Source organism: Podarcis liolepis (assembly GCF_965112155.1).
Source record: "Podarcis liolepis genome assembly, chromosome: 6".
Classification (NCBI taxonomy): Eukaryota; Metazoa; Chordata; class Lepidosauria; order Squamata; family Lacertidae; genus Podarcis; species Podarcis liolepis.
The window spans coordinates 39,325,461-39,339,815 of record NC_139559.1 but is presented as its reverse complement, the minus strand read 5'-3'; the positions used below and the strand labels follow the sequence as shown (position 1 = coordinate 39,339,815).

Here is a 14,355-nt window from a genome sequence, read left to right as displayed (position 1 = left end):
AAAATAAAGATGTTGGTTCTGGGCGTATGTCTCAGAACCACAAGTAAAACATAATCTGGGGATCTGGAATACGCTAGTGGTAGATGGTGATGCAGCAAAATGGCCACCCAAGCAGCTGCGTGGCATTGCCCCTGCTCAGGCAAACAATTCGGTGAGGGGAAGCAGTCGTGCTAAGAGAAATTTCTTTAAAAAATCAAGCTACTTTTATTTTTTTTTTAAAAAAAATGGCAACAAACCTAACCTATTCAGAAACACAATTCTCCATTGCCATCTTTAATACAGAGACACTTGTACTTTTTATGTGGCCCTCTTAATAAACAGTTTCAAGTTCATTCTTTTCCATTATCATCACAACCACAACAGAAACCCAACCTTTTTTTTCTTACCCTTGACAAGGTTGGGGAGGGAGGTGGAAATAGTCGACAAAGGCCACACCCAAACCACTGCAAAACACTCCCAAGCGCTGGATTAAAAAATTGCAAAGTGGAACTGTGTTGTTTTTCATTTTTGCAAGGGAGGGGCTCAAAGGGTCGGGGGAAAGCAAGTTCTATAAGCAGAAGGGTAGGGTTTTTTTTATGTGCTCTCTTAAGAAACCAAGAGAGAGAAAAGCGATAAACGAAATTTTCAAGAAGACTTTATTCTCCTCATAGCATCAGCAAAGCTCCCGACACAAAACCCAATACTGTTTTGATATGACGTGGAAATTAACAGCAGCAGTGCTGCAAGCACTGAATCTACTCTGCCAGCAACAAAATGGCCAGGAGTGCAGTTGCCGCCATCTATATTCTTCTGCTGTTAGCTGCGGTGAAAGCAACACATGCAGACACCACAAACAGTTTTGAGTAATGACGTGTAGTTTTAATACAGAGGTTTTAAAATGTGTTTCTTCCTCACGCCCACTTTTGTTTGCATCTTCTGCCTTCTCAAAGAACAGCAAAATACAGATGCATCACAATGGACCACTACCAAAAATAACACCATTCAGAATCATGTCCAGCTGTTTGCTTAGATAGCACCAATTAAAAAATGCATAGGAGTTGTTACACTGCCCTGATATGCTCTATCATGTCTCAGTGTACTTCACAAAAACTGTGGAGTCTTATTCCAATGGAACAATCCCAGGCCTATGAGGGAGAATTATGGTCTCGGTAAAGACGGGGGTATTCCTTGTTAAAGAAATACAGTTTGAAACATTGATCAGAATCAGTTCTTGCCATGCCCACTTTGCAGAAAAGAAAACGGAAGCAAGCAGAAAGAAACAAATTAGCCCAAGGTCACAAAGCTCAGCCGAGAACAGCAAATTTTCAGACTTCGAAGTAAACCACATAAGCTTCCAAACTACTTTCAGCCAAGGCTCACCTGCCTCCAGTGTCCCTGTATGAATATGGGCAGTCGTGCTTTCCTCATCAACCTACAGAAATATTACGCCTCTCTCACTCCTTGTAGCTTTCAGGTTCCATAGATTCCCTTGCAGGAGCAGCCACCGATCACCAAAGAAAGTGGCTTAAAAAAACAAGCCCCCTAATCCAGATTCACAAAAAAACAAACAAACACCAACATATCTGAGCGTGGTAAGAAAAATAGCAAATCTATCTCCATGCTCAGAAAAGTGTTTTAGGGAATAAAGAAAAGAGAGGAGTTTGTTCCATCCGTATTCCTCATTTATGAATCCAGTTCACTCCCCAAAATACTAAGGAACGCCATTATGGATATGTAACCCCTAGTGGTCATGTCTAGAAGACACAAGAGGTGTTTGTTTAGATGGCGTCGGTCAAAATGAATTTAACCCAGCACTCTCCCAACCTACCCAGCTGCATTATAGTCTCCAAGTCCTGCCAGGAACAAGCATGATCTCAGCACCGAGTCGGTCCCTTCCCAGAAGCAGCCATCGCAGTTGTGCCTCCTGTTGCCCTCCTCTGCGGAACTAGCACTGCAGGATGCAAGACTGCCTCTGGAGGAGACAGCTCTGCAGAGCAAGGGCTCACACCGGGGGCGAGGGGGAGGGAAAGAGAGAGAGAGAAGTGGTGCACCTACAATGAAAGAATTTCAAATTAGGCATAACACTTGGCAAATCAGAAAGGAAAAACGAAGGTGTGCATGAGGGGATAATATAGGAGGGGTGTATTTGCTGTGTCTCCTTGCCTTCCTCCTTCCAGGCATCATGTCTGCCTCCAGAAATGGCTCTCCTTCCCCTCCGCCTCTTGCTCCTTTGAGCTAGCAATGTGAATAGAAGACTATGCATATTCACCTTTCTTGGGGCTTTTAAAGCCTACTGGTTAGAATACATCTTGTAACAACACTTGAGAAGACAGAGTACTTTAAAAGAAATTAAGATGGAGAATCAAAATGCATCTGATCTGGTTCCAAAGCCAGTAAACTGCTGCCGAACGACTGTCTGTACTTGACTCTCTCTATGCCGGTGAGTCACCAACACAAATCCTTTTACCATCGTAAACCCTTCAATTCATTGGAGCATTTTATGAGAAAACGCCACAAGAAACTCACCCTCTCATGTTATGTGATAATGCTAGTTACTCTGGATTTCATGGCAGGTTCCAAAGAGAAGAGAAGATAGACCCCATCCTCCAGAACAGAATAAATGGTTGACTGGGATTGGCTATGGGATAGTCCAGAATGGAAAATCTGATTCATGAAATGGTTAAAGCAAGCACTACGTCTACCTATATGCCAGATCCTCATCCCCCCCACTCTGCTCCCCGGTTCGATCTGGTGGTTTATTCTTCTTGACCGTCCACCTATCGTTCTCCAGCCATCTTAGAACTCTCCATCCCCTCCTTTTAAAACAAAACAAAATGACAGAAAGCAAGCCTCATATCTCTTACCACTATGTTCTGTCGCCATTCAATCCCATCACAGCACTGACTTTGAGGTTACACTGACGTAACCTAGGACACATTTCAGTTTTGGTTCAGTCCAGGTTTTTACATATATACCAGTGGCAGGCACTCTCACTGCCCCAAATAGTTTACAATACATGTAAATAGCTCTGCCTAGTTAGAATTTTTCCACTCACAGACAGAGATAGCCACCCACCAAAGTCTCTTTTTTGTTGTCTCTTCTGAAGCCTATAATAATGTCACGTCATCGTGGCTTGTCTCACAGCAGCCGGAAACACGCCTGCTACTGATGCAACTCGAGTCACAGAATATTTGTTTTTCCTTCTGCGTCACTTGAACCAGTAATAAACTAAACTAATCCACAATACTCAAGTTCCTGCTTTTTTGCTTTTCTCTTTAAATGACCAGCCTTGAGAACACAGACACATTCCAAAATGCCTGATTTAAGGAAAAGGAGGGGTGGAGAGAAGCAAACAGCCAACATTTTAAGTCACAAATTGTTCAGACCCCCTTTTAAAGCAAGAGGAATGGAACATTTAGATTTGATATCCTGGCCCCAGCCAATCTGAGGCAGCTTTTCACCTGCCACTGCCTCTCCCTCCAATGGAAATGTGTGTTTAGAATAAGAGCCCTCCCCAGCCAATCATGTGTAGGCTCAGGCACTCAGTTAATGATGCAGCAGTACAGGGAAGACTATCACATGTGAGCTGGAAGACTGCCAACATGGAGACAGGGAGAGAGCAAGGTAAACAACTTTCCAACGCCAAAATGATGACATTTAATTCCTAAACGCTATCTTCCCTTCTTAACTCAGTCCCTTTCAGCTGGCCTGGAGATTCACAGTGTACCTGTTCCCCCTGATGCTTTTTAAACCCAGTAACATGCTAGGCAAAGATCACTGCGTCATCATTCGCCACTTTCTGAACTATGCAGATACAGTCCCTCAGATTTAAAAATCCAGAGACTGTCTTTTTAACCCCTCTGCCAACTCCTTGATGTTAACCTCTGAAAAACTACTGTTCTCTCTTCCTTCCCCAAATCTGCATTACAGCTACGCAGTGACATTTTACAACCTGTGCCTTCATTCCATTGGTGTGACGCAGGACACAGCCAACAGTATCTAGCCACAGAAAAATAACATGGGGTGTAAGAGTTCTGGGGGTGGAGAGTTTGGGGACAGAAAGAAACCCCAACAAATACCCACATACACATACACACGAACATAAATGAGACAGTCGGTTCAACTCCCCCACCCCACATCCCAATCCGATACGTACGTAAGGAAAAAGAGGAACCACGAATTCTGTTCATCTACACCTGTGCAGTCCTCAACCCTCTGTTTGCGCCGCCGCAGGATAGAACATTCCAGAATTTTCCTCCCATTAACCCTTCCTATGTATGCCCCCCCTTGCGGGATTAACTGCGTTGCATCTTTCCAGTATCATCAGTGGACAAAATCTGCTGGTACCAAACAAGCTTCAAAATAGCGGTTCTTTTTTTAAAAAATATGCTGTATGGGTAAAGGAAGCATGCTTCCCAATGTTGTTATCACTTCTCTTTCATGAGCTCTCTCTCTCTCTTGCTGCAGCAGGGCTGTTGCTAGTAGACCTATCGACAGAGCTTGCTTTCCCTCTCTCTCTCTCTCCCCCTCTGAGCTGTGTGACGCAGCTCAAAATTCTCCAGGCTGCTCCTTGTGTTTTAACAGCAGAACTGCAGCTTTCCCCAGAGAGCCGATGCCAGCAGTACCAGGGCCGGACAAACCAAGAGAAAGTCACTCCCAGGCTCAGCACCCATATCTCTGCGCTCCCTCCTCATCTTGGTTTCTTTGCTTCATTTCCAAGCTTCCCCTTTCTCATGTTCGCATCGTCAGCTTCATGTGGCTCTCCCACAGTTACACTTGCTAGCTTAACTCTTTTTAGGGTTGGCAAGCATCTCCTGAAGAGGCACTGCTTAAAAACAGAGCAAAGTTTCGTGTCATTAACCCCCACCAGCTCATTCCCGTTTATAAAGCAACACAAAGCAGATGTTTTTCAATCCTCGAGAAAAGCTAGTGCACATCCCAGTGACATATGCAATATAATTTTTGATTTAACTCAAAGGGCAGCAAAGGCACTGCAGTTTGGAAAAGACAGTTGCTTTTAGGCATACACCCGAGCACATGCTTTTAACCGTTTCATTTCTGCAAATGTCTGAAAACTTCAAGCCTTCCACACTCCACTCAAATACATTTTGGAAATTTGTTAATTTGGGGGGGGGGGGGTAAAACAACAACCTGTTTCTGTGGATGCATGAAACTCTGAAGGCCTAGGTCACCAGCAGTGTTAGCCTCAGGAGAGGGTTTTTCTTACAACAGCTAATCACTTCAGCATGGTGAGAGGAGCAAATGGTTTTCCCTCCAAAATGTTCCAGGGGTGTGTGTTCCCCTGGCAGCAAGCTGTGTGTTAACCCTTTCGGCCCCACAGATAAGTTTACTGGAGTTCAAATGGCCTGTCTCAGCTGTGAGAGGAAACCATTAGGAGCACCAAGGCATGACAAAAGGACCATTTGGGGAGCGATTCTTGAAAATCAGAATATGAAAGACGGAATATTTTGCTTTGTTGGGGTAATTCTGAAAGACTAGATAAAAGAAAGGCTCTGGTGAGCACCTCAAAACAGAAACATGCCAGCCTTAAATTTGTACTGGAAGGCTGACTGCACAATTTCGATGTTCTAGCAGAGCTGAAGAATCCAGTGATTCTCCCCCTCCCTCTTCTTTACAGAGTTATTTTAGAGTTATTCACTGCCTGAAAGTGACATCTGTTGTGCACAGATGCATGCAAGAACAATCGCAAAACTTCCAAATGCTAAAACAGTCCACACAGAGATGCAGAGCTCAAAATGTATGCGGAGGCAAGGCAAAGGAGTAGTGCTGGACAACGATAAAGTACAAGGCACTTCCAAGACTCCCAAGAGTTCTGAGTGAACTTCCTGGATGTCTTTGATTCAGCAGCATTTCTTTCAACTGTTTCCCTTCGAAGCTTTTGTCTTGTTGTTTTGATATGCAGAATTATTTGATTCATATTCAGATGAGTTAAATAGGATGCTAAATGGTGACTAAATGGGTTTGGGCAAGGGAGAGGGGGTTTCTGTTTAGGTATTTGGAAGGTATTTGGCTAGGAAACGTTACCAAAATAAAAATAAAAATGACTATTTTTAAGTACTAGTAAGGCAGTAAGAGGGACGCGGGCGGCGCTGTGGTCTAAACCACTGAGCCTCTTGGGCTTGCCGATCAGAAGGTCGGCAGTTTGAATCCCTGCGACTGGGTGAGCTCCCGTTGTTCAGTCCCAGCTCCTTCCAACCTAGCAGTTCGAAAGCACACCAGTGCAAGTACATAAATAGGTACTGCTGCAGTGGGAAGGTAAACGGCGTTTCCGTGCGCTGCTCTGGTTTTGCCAGAAGCGGCTTAGTCATGCTGGCCACATGACCCAGAAAAACTGTCCGCGGACAAATGTCAGCTCTCTCGGCCAGAAAAGCAAGATGAGTGCCGCAACCCCAGAGTCGTTCGCAACTGACTTAACTGTCAGGGGTCCTTTACCGTTTTAAGACAGTACAACAGCAGTAAGAATTTGAAAGGCAACATTGTTCCTGCTATGAAGAGACTGTGCTTAGCTTTCTTTGCTTGGAAAAGCCAGAACTGTACACAAGATGCCTACAGGGTTTGAATCCCGTAACCTGAAAACTGGTGTGGACCCATTTGAAGCTCATTTCACAGTTAGCAGCTTTCCACAGGGATTGGAGCAGCAAGAACTTCCTGGACACACCATTTGAGGAAGCACATCAGAGGATGCTTCACAATACGACTGCCTGCCTTCACATGTGTTACGAGTACAAACTGTTCCCAAAATTGAACCATGCCCACATATTTCTTTATTTATAACTAGAATGCAACCTGTAATGTACAAATTACAGGGTAAAAGGCACTACAGTGTTCCCTTGAGCTGTAACATGGGAGAATGCCAGCAACAGCATTGGTGAACGATATTTACAAAAAAAGATGTTTAAGCAGACATGCAATGTCTATCACTCACCCAGATTATTTTGAGCATCCAAGTGAGGGCAGGTTCATGCTGGAAGTATACATCAGTTTACTGCTAAACCTACAACTGGATGTGTCCCTGTGACTAAAGTTCACATTTGACCAGCAGTAGTTTGGTATTAAATTACTGCTCAAAGAGCCAGAAATAGTTTATCACTGTTTCCGTCGAGAAGCCTCAAAAAAGAGACAGTGCAGACAGTTGTGGGGTATGGCTGCTTTTGTTCTACAGAGCAAAAATAGTAGGGTGGTGTTTTAAAAGGCAATCTCTTCTGTACAACCCTTAAAAGAAAAAGGCCTACTTTTCTTCCCAGCATGGGGGCAAAGCCAAGAGGAACAGCAGTAGTCTAATGCCAATACTGCAAGCATTTAAAAAGTACTTTACTGCTGGAGTTAAATGAGGAAAACAAGCTCCAGCTTTCAAGATGGCAATGGGGGATTGGTCAGGTCCTTGTTAAAGCCATAAAATCTCTTACTGAATATTGGGGGCGGGGGGGGGAGCACGAAAGTTATATCCCTCAAATTGTTAAAAACTGTATCTTCAACACTACTAAACAGGGACTAAAATTATGAGTCTTATTTTGTGTGCAGCCACAAGAATTAGTAGCGTTGGAAGGGATAGAGGGCACACGATAGAAAGAAGCATTAGTTATGAGGAAAGACAGAATAAATGCATTACGTTTTGACCCTGTACAAATAGTGAAACTAGCATTACTAGCAGAACGACCAAACCACAACAAGGAAACCACATGCTAAAACAGATGCTCTTTGCTGCATGATCCACTTTGAAATCAGGTATGGAACAGGCTTCTTCCTCATTGACTACAAAGCAGAACTGGTTCATATGCAGCTAGCTCACCAAGCAGCAAATCAGGTGAAGAAGGAACTTATGTCACCAAGATCCAGCTGCTGGAATGGGTATTATGTGGCAGCTGTAGTAGTGCCAATTCCACTGATCGAAGCAATCAAGTGGGCACATGCGGGGTCAGGCAATCTTGTAGGTAAACTGGTCCTAAGTTATTAAGGGCTTTGCATACGAATAACAGCACCTTGAACCTGGCCCAGGGTATGAGCTTACCCTGGCACTGAAATCATCTTCAGAGGCTCTTTTGCACACCATTCCATTCCCAAGTCTGCTGGGACGTGAGACACATTGAACAGAGCGTTTTCTACAGAAGCAACATTTTTTTTGGAATTTGGGAGGTCCACTTGACCCTGCCCTGCTAGCTTTCTACAGGCTCAAATAAATCTAACGGGGGGTTAAGGCTCCCCCATTTTCCTAAAGGTCCTTGGTGAGGAGTCATCTCTCCCACCCACCAGCCATTTCCTCGTGATACTAAATAGGGAGCTGCAAAGCTCTGGTACTTCCAAGACCAGGTTCTGCTTCAGGCTGAAGTGGAGGCGCTCTCCTCTAAAACAGAGCACTAAAGGGATTTCAGACTGAATGTTGTCTTCAGTCCACACCACTAAAAGTGACACTTTAAAACAGTCAGTCAAATGCTGACTTAATGAGATACAAACTCCAAAGTACTTTGATCTACCTTTCACATTAAGCATTTTTCTAAGGCCTGGTCCCTATTATTCAATTATTCCCTATTATTCCCTCAAGTTATCTGGTAGTATTGAATTCATTTTCAGTATGTTGACGGTGAGTTTTACAAAGCATGCATATTGGATTGCTGTAAAAATGCTTGCACACTTATTTTAGCAAGTACAAGTAACTGCACACAGAGGAACAAACAGCGATAAAACTGAGGAGTGGAACTAAACAGCAGGCATTAATATAGGGAACACAAAGTCCTAGCATTGATGAGACAATGCAGCACCCTATGCCTCCATTTTAAAGAGACAATTATGCAATCACACGCAAGGAATTAATTGAGGGTTTCAATCGTGTTCTGTGGCATCATAGGATATTACTGCTCTACATTTCATTTTAACCATAAAACATACACCATCTGTAATCACCTTTAATATTAGTATGATGGGTGTGACAGCATCAGAAACGGGAGCCTCTTTAAAGATACTGGGGTGGGCAGTGATACGATATCTAGTACCGTTACTCTCTGCAGGTGGGGCAAATGACAGGAAGCTGATCGCCTCTGTAAGCAGGAGAGCTGGCGAACCTCTGAAGCCAAGAAGCCAGTAATGCTGAAGAGAATTATTTCCATGATTAGCTGCTAAGAATAGAGACCACAGGGATGCCTTGTAACATGAAGGTACACTTGACAACATAACTGGAAGTTGCAGGGATTGCACTGGTAGCCCATAAATAGCCTTTTTCTACGCTTGACATTCTGTGCTTCATTAGTCATGGAATAAATACAAGAGAAAAGCACAAGAAAAACAAAAATACAAGATCAAGACACAAGCACATGCTATGAGGCATGTTCCCAGGGAAGCTTGGGAGACACAGGGTAATAGTGTTATGTATAGTAATGTGATAAATCCAGGGATGCATATAACCTCTTCATGTCCAATTCATGTTTATTCAGATAGAAGTCCCAGTGTGTACAGCACACAGGATCATGGCCTTAGCATAAGCTACATGTCCAAGAAGTAATAATTCAGAAAAGAAGGTACAATATGCAGTAGGGTTCTTTGGCCCTACTTCACTTAATCCTTGTATAGGCAGCATGCAATTCCTTATATTGTCCACATAAAGAGGTGGGGGGAAGCAATGCAAATTGGGGGGACGGAGAGACGCGAATTATTTGTACAGTTTTTACCATTGTTTTTACCATATTTCTGAAACCTGCAGAATAAATTATGTTTTGAAATTCATTTTCTAGTACCTTAGAATTCTGTTTATTTCCTCTTAAAACCATTGCTTCAAGTAAGCAACCCCCCCCAATTCTCAACATGCACGCATTCCTTGCAGTTGCATGGCAAGACATATAGCCTCAAAGGGGAATGAATGTTCAGTGAATCTTACCGTGGGATTTAACAACACAAGGTGATCTGACATGGTGGGGTTAGGGGAGAAATTTGACTCAATTTAAAGGTGAATTACCCAATCCACACTTTCCAAAGAGAATATGCAAACCAGATCCTAGCCATCCTTCAAAATTCAACTACTCTGAATTTTGTAGTATAGTTCTCCGACCAAGTAATGTGCACAGAAATGCATAATGCAAAATGTGCATAACAATAATAGTGGAAATAATGTAACAAAATGTGTTATATTATGGTAAACTGCCTTGCAAAAATGTTTATATTATGGAAAATTACATCCAATATTGTAAATATGAAAATGCCTATGAATTCATGAGGATTTTTTGTACATTGAAAAAAATGCAATCTAATGTGGAAATGTGAAGAACAGAAAAATTGGAGCAATGAGCAACTGAGAGAAACCCAAACTGACAGATTGGCCCATCCCTAGATGGGGCTAAACTACTGCAAGGACAAAGATGAAATGAGAATATTAAGCACTTTTCGCCCTAGAATGAAAAACAATGGAGTACCTTTATGGTTTGTATGGATCTTAAATAAAAAATTTACTAGCTGATTTTTAGATGGTACCTCATATCACAAAGATTGATCCAAATATTTACAAATAGCTGTTTGAGTAATGCGCATGAGCACTGTCAATATGTCTCATATTTTGGGCATGCCCTAAAATCAAGGTCCAGATAGTAAGTAAACTAAAAATAATGACTGTTTATGAACTGCCTATGGACCATGCTTTTGGGTTATGTAAAAGCCGCCATGTCCCCTGGTGGCAAATCAATGATCACTTATTTGCCAACAGCAACCCTGGTAACTATCAGTTATAAGATTAATCCACCCTTTATTGGGGATTGGCTAACTAAGAGTCTGGTACTTGGCTTACATGGTCAAACTAACGTTATAATAAATACTAACTAACTAACTAACTAACTAACTAACTAGAGCTTTATTAAAAGAAGGCAACAATATAATTCATTCATAAATAACTGGTGTTCAATAACAAATAAGTAAATTAAAGAAGTACGAGATGCGGTCAAATCATACATCGTCTTAGGAGCAATCTAAGCACCTGGGGGCAAGGCAAGGGGAGACCTTAACCTCTTATTTCTTTCTTTACCTTTTTTGCACTTTAGTGGCTATTTTACTTTACTTCATGGAGAATTTAGATAAGTAAACAAAACAGGATGTCTTTCCATGCTTAACATTTATATATAGATTATCCTGGAGTATCTTGTTATCGAATTTACTTGATTGAGAACTCTTTTAACATGTACTATATATATTTATGCTGAATACACTGTTACATATAGTTATAATAAAACAAGAATTGGGTTGTTGTTTTTTTAAAAGAAAAAAAGTAAAGCAACGTGCTTCACAAGGACGCCTAGGAGCCATACATATATAAAAGGAAGATTCTTTTTCTAGATTATCAATTCTTTCAAAAAGTAGGGCCTGTGACTACCTATTGTTGGAAGATTCAGAAAGAAGAAAAGAAAGTACTTATTCATGTAGCACATAGTTAAAACTATGGAATTTTCTCCCACAATGTGATGGCCACTAGTTTGGATGGCTTTTGGAGAGGATTAGACATTTTCGAGGAGGATAAAGCTATCAATAGCTGTTAGCCACAATGGCTATGTTCTACCTCCACTGTCAAAGGGATTTGTGCCTCTAAACACCAGTTCCTGGGAATTGCAGGCAGGCAGAGCGCTGTTGCACTCATGTCCAGCTTGCAGACTTCCACAGGCATCTGGTTGGCCACTGTGAGAACAGGATGTTGGACCAGATGGGCCATTGGCCTGATTCAGCAGGTTCATCTTATGTTCTTAGCTCTCCACTCATCTCAAATCAGCTTTGTACATACAGTGGTGCCCCGCAAGACAAATGCCTTGCAAGACGGAAAACTCGCTAGACGAAAGGATTTTCCGTTTTTGAGCTGCTTCGCAAGACGAATAACCCTATGGGCTTGCTTCGCAAGACGAAAACGTCTTGCAAGTTTGTTTCCTTTTTCTTAACACCGTTAATACAGTTGCAACTTGACTTCGAGGAGCAACTCATAGCACGCAGTGTACATAGTAACCTTTTTTGAGGTTTTTAAAGACTTTGGTGATTTTTGAAGCTTTTCCAAAACTTCTTTTGCAGCCATTTGGTAAGTTAAGCTTTTAAAACTTTTTGGGGGGGTTTTGGATTTTGGGTTGGGGTGTTTGGAATTCAAGGACTTGGTGTTGGGAAGGGGTTTGCAAGAATCTGGAAGCTTGTGTGTGTTTTTTCTGCATTTTTATGATTTTCTGTGACCATTGGGCCACTCTGCTGTTTTTTTTAAAAAAATTCTGGGTTTGAATTTTGAAATGCTCTTTACAGTATGTGTGACTTTAAAGAGCACGTAATAAACTCTTGTTGTACCAAATTTGGCTTTGTTTGGACTTTTTTTGACCATAGGAACGCATTAATTGATTTTCAATGCATTCCTATGGGAAACCGTGCTTCGAAAGACGAAAAAATTCGTGGAACGAATTAATTTCGTCTTGCAAGGCACCACTGTATACAACAAGCCTAGTATAATGAACTAATCTGCCACAATGTATTTAAGTAAAAAAACCAAACAAACCCCCAACCCCCACAGTATACAGTATATACTCAGCCTAAAACGGGCTTGACCTAGACATTATGATGCCCTGATGACACTACACATCTTTTCTGAATTTCTCCTATGCTGCTCAGCATCTGTTCCTTACACACCTTGCTTTCCCTTTCTCCTGGTTAATCCAGGTAGGTTAAAGAGCACATCCTGGGTTTATCTCACCAACCAGATGCACTATCCATTCTTGGAATCTGGAAAATTGCCAGGCTACAAAGGCCATAACTTGAGCACAAGCATCCAGATTCACAGATTAACTAAGCAGGAAACACAATGACACTTAAAAAGAATATCAAAGAACAATCATGATCATGATTAGGCTTTCACCCTAAATAAACACAGGTGACAACTCTAGAATTAGCAAATTACAGAAATCTCTTAGTTTGAAAGTACTAGAGTGTCCAACATATTTGAAGTTATTGCTAGATAATCAAGGTTGTGTGAGTTTTGTTTTGTTTCTTAAATCATTTGGTTAATTTCTGTTCAGAACTTCCCAATGCCCTTAAGGAGCTGCTGTAAACGTATTGCTTAATATCCCTGTTAAGTAAAGAGTTTAAAGAATTAAAGGCCTGGTGTTTTGTTTTGTTTTAAAAGCAAAGTTCAAAGGAAAGGGGAAGTTGATGTAGCAGCAGATACAGAGAATTAAGTCAGAGTTATGTAACACCTCTGCTGGGACATGGACAGGACAGCAGACAGCTTGCTTCACGGGCTAAAAATAGAATAATCCCAATTACAGCCACACTTCTACTTTTTCAAGGTTTCCTGTTTCATGAGCCCACAGAAAGCTCATGAATGGACAGGGTAGGAAGATAAAAGTGTTTGTCCCTAGAGCTCACTTGATTTTGTATTTTAACTGAAGGAACACAAGTTTCTGACAGAGCTATACAATGGAATAACATATTGTCTCTTTCCAAAGTCACCTTTCTGGGCTATGAGATTCTGGATTTAAGCAGATCAGATGAAAAACTTTCAAATTCAGTCCTCTCAAACAGCACAATAAGGGCACAAAATGCCGCATACTAGGAAATGAAGGACTCAGATGATGATCTTCTGTTCGGTAGTCAAACATTTGTAAGCAGAAAATAAATATAGTTTTCCAAACAACTCAGAATTACACTTGGCCCTCTACTCCCCCAAACTCTGTGGATAAGCAAAAGTTATGCTTTTGTTCTGGAGAAATGGAACACCAACAATATGTGTTGGGAGGGAGGGTTTGATTGTCTTTATTTATTAATGAAATATGATACTGTGTTTGGCTCTTTGTCTTTAGGAAACTGAGATTATACAATTATTAATGGATAAGATCCTAACTCACTGGATTATTATTTTCTGCAAGTGGGTATGGAGGGCCCAGATTGTGCGTGTGTGTGTGTGTATTGATGACCTGAAAACAGATTGTGAACAATTAATTATGGTTAATAAATTCTGATCATGAAGTTACACATCAAAAAATAATTTAATTATAAAATGTTAAATGAAATAATTTAATTATATAATGTTAAGCGTCTATATTATCCCAAGTGATGTTATTGTTATCTGGAAGGACTTAACTATTCAGCAACTTAACTAATGAAGAATAGTTATTTAAATTCAGTAACTTTATTGGAAAGGGGCTTTAATGCTTATGTTGGAAAAGCAGAGGAGTAATTAGCATTTCTACTGGGATTTAAAAGATTACAACGTATAATTTTCTCCCCCACATTTTGTTTTTACAAATGTTATTGAAAAATTTGAAAATAATTACCAAACATAAAGTGCTGCCTTCCAAGACAAATACATATACAGTTGTTAAGTCTTGTATGAAGTCATCCACATGGCAGCAAAAACAACTTGGA

The 14,355-nt window shown here is 41.3% G+C and overlaps 1 protein-coding gene and 1 long non-coding RNA gene across 8 annotated transcripts in view; one reads left to right on the top strand and one right to left on the bottom strand.

Annotated features, from left to right (window-relative positions):
* Positions 1-5,605, bottom strand: part of LOC310709447 — a 30,903-nt gene extending 25,298 nt beyond the window's left edge. For 2 of the 4 annotated variants that reach the window (XR_014527512.1, XR_014527513.1), the window contains exons 1-2: positions 4,136-5,605; positions 1,808-2,030 (exon numbers count right to left, since the gene is read on the bottom strand). This is a non-coding gene — a long non-coding RNA (uncharacterized lncRNA). The other 2 variants (XR_014527514.1, XR_014527515.1) reach the window with 2 other exon arrangements.
* The window catches only part of LOC310709442 (uncharacterized protein), a gene marked incomplete at its 5' end in the record, with an annotated part of 116,644 nt that continues 105,792 nt past the window's right edge, over positions 3,504-14,355 (top strand). Inside the window, 2 exons of one of the 4 annotated variants that reach the window (XR_014527507.1) lie at positions 3,535-3,603; positions 5,618-10,441. Coding sequence is in view for 1 of the 4 variants with exons in the window: in XM_083509132.1 (XP_083365258.1) it covers positions 3,504-3,603 (100 nt within the window). Of the gene's footprint in view, positions 3,604-5,617; positions 10,442-14,355 lie in introns of those variants that run through there. The other 3 variants (XR_014527508.1, XM_083509132.1, XM_083509133.1) reach the window with 3 other exon arrangements.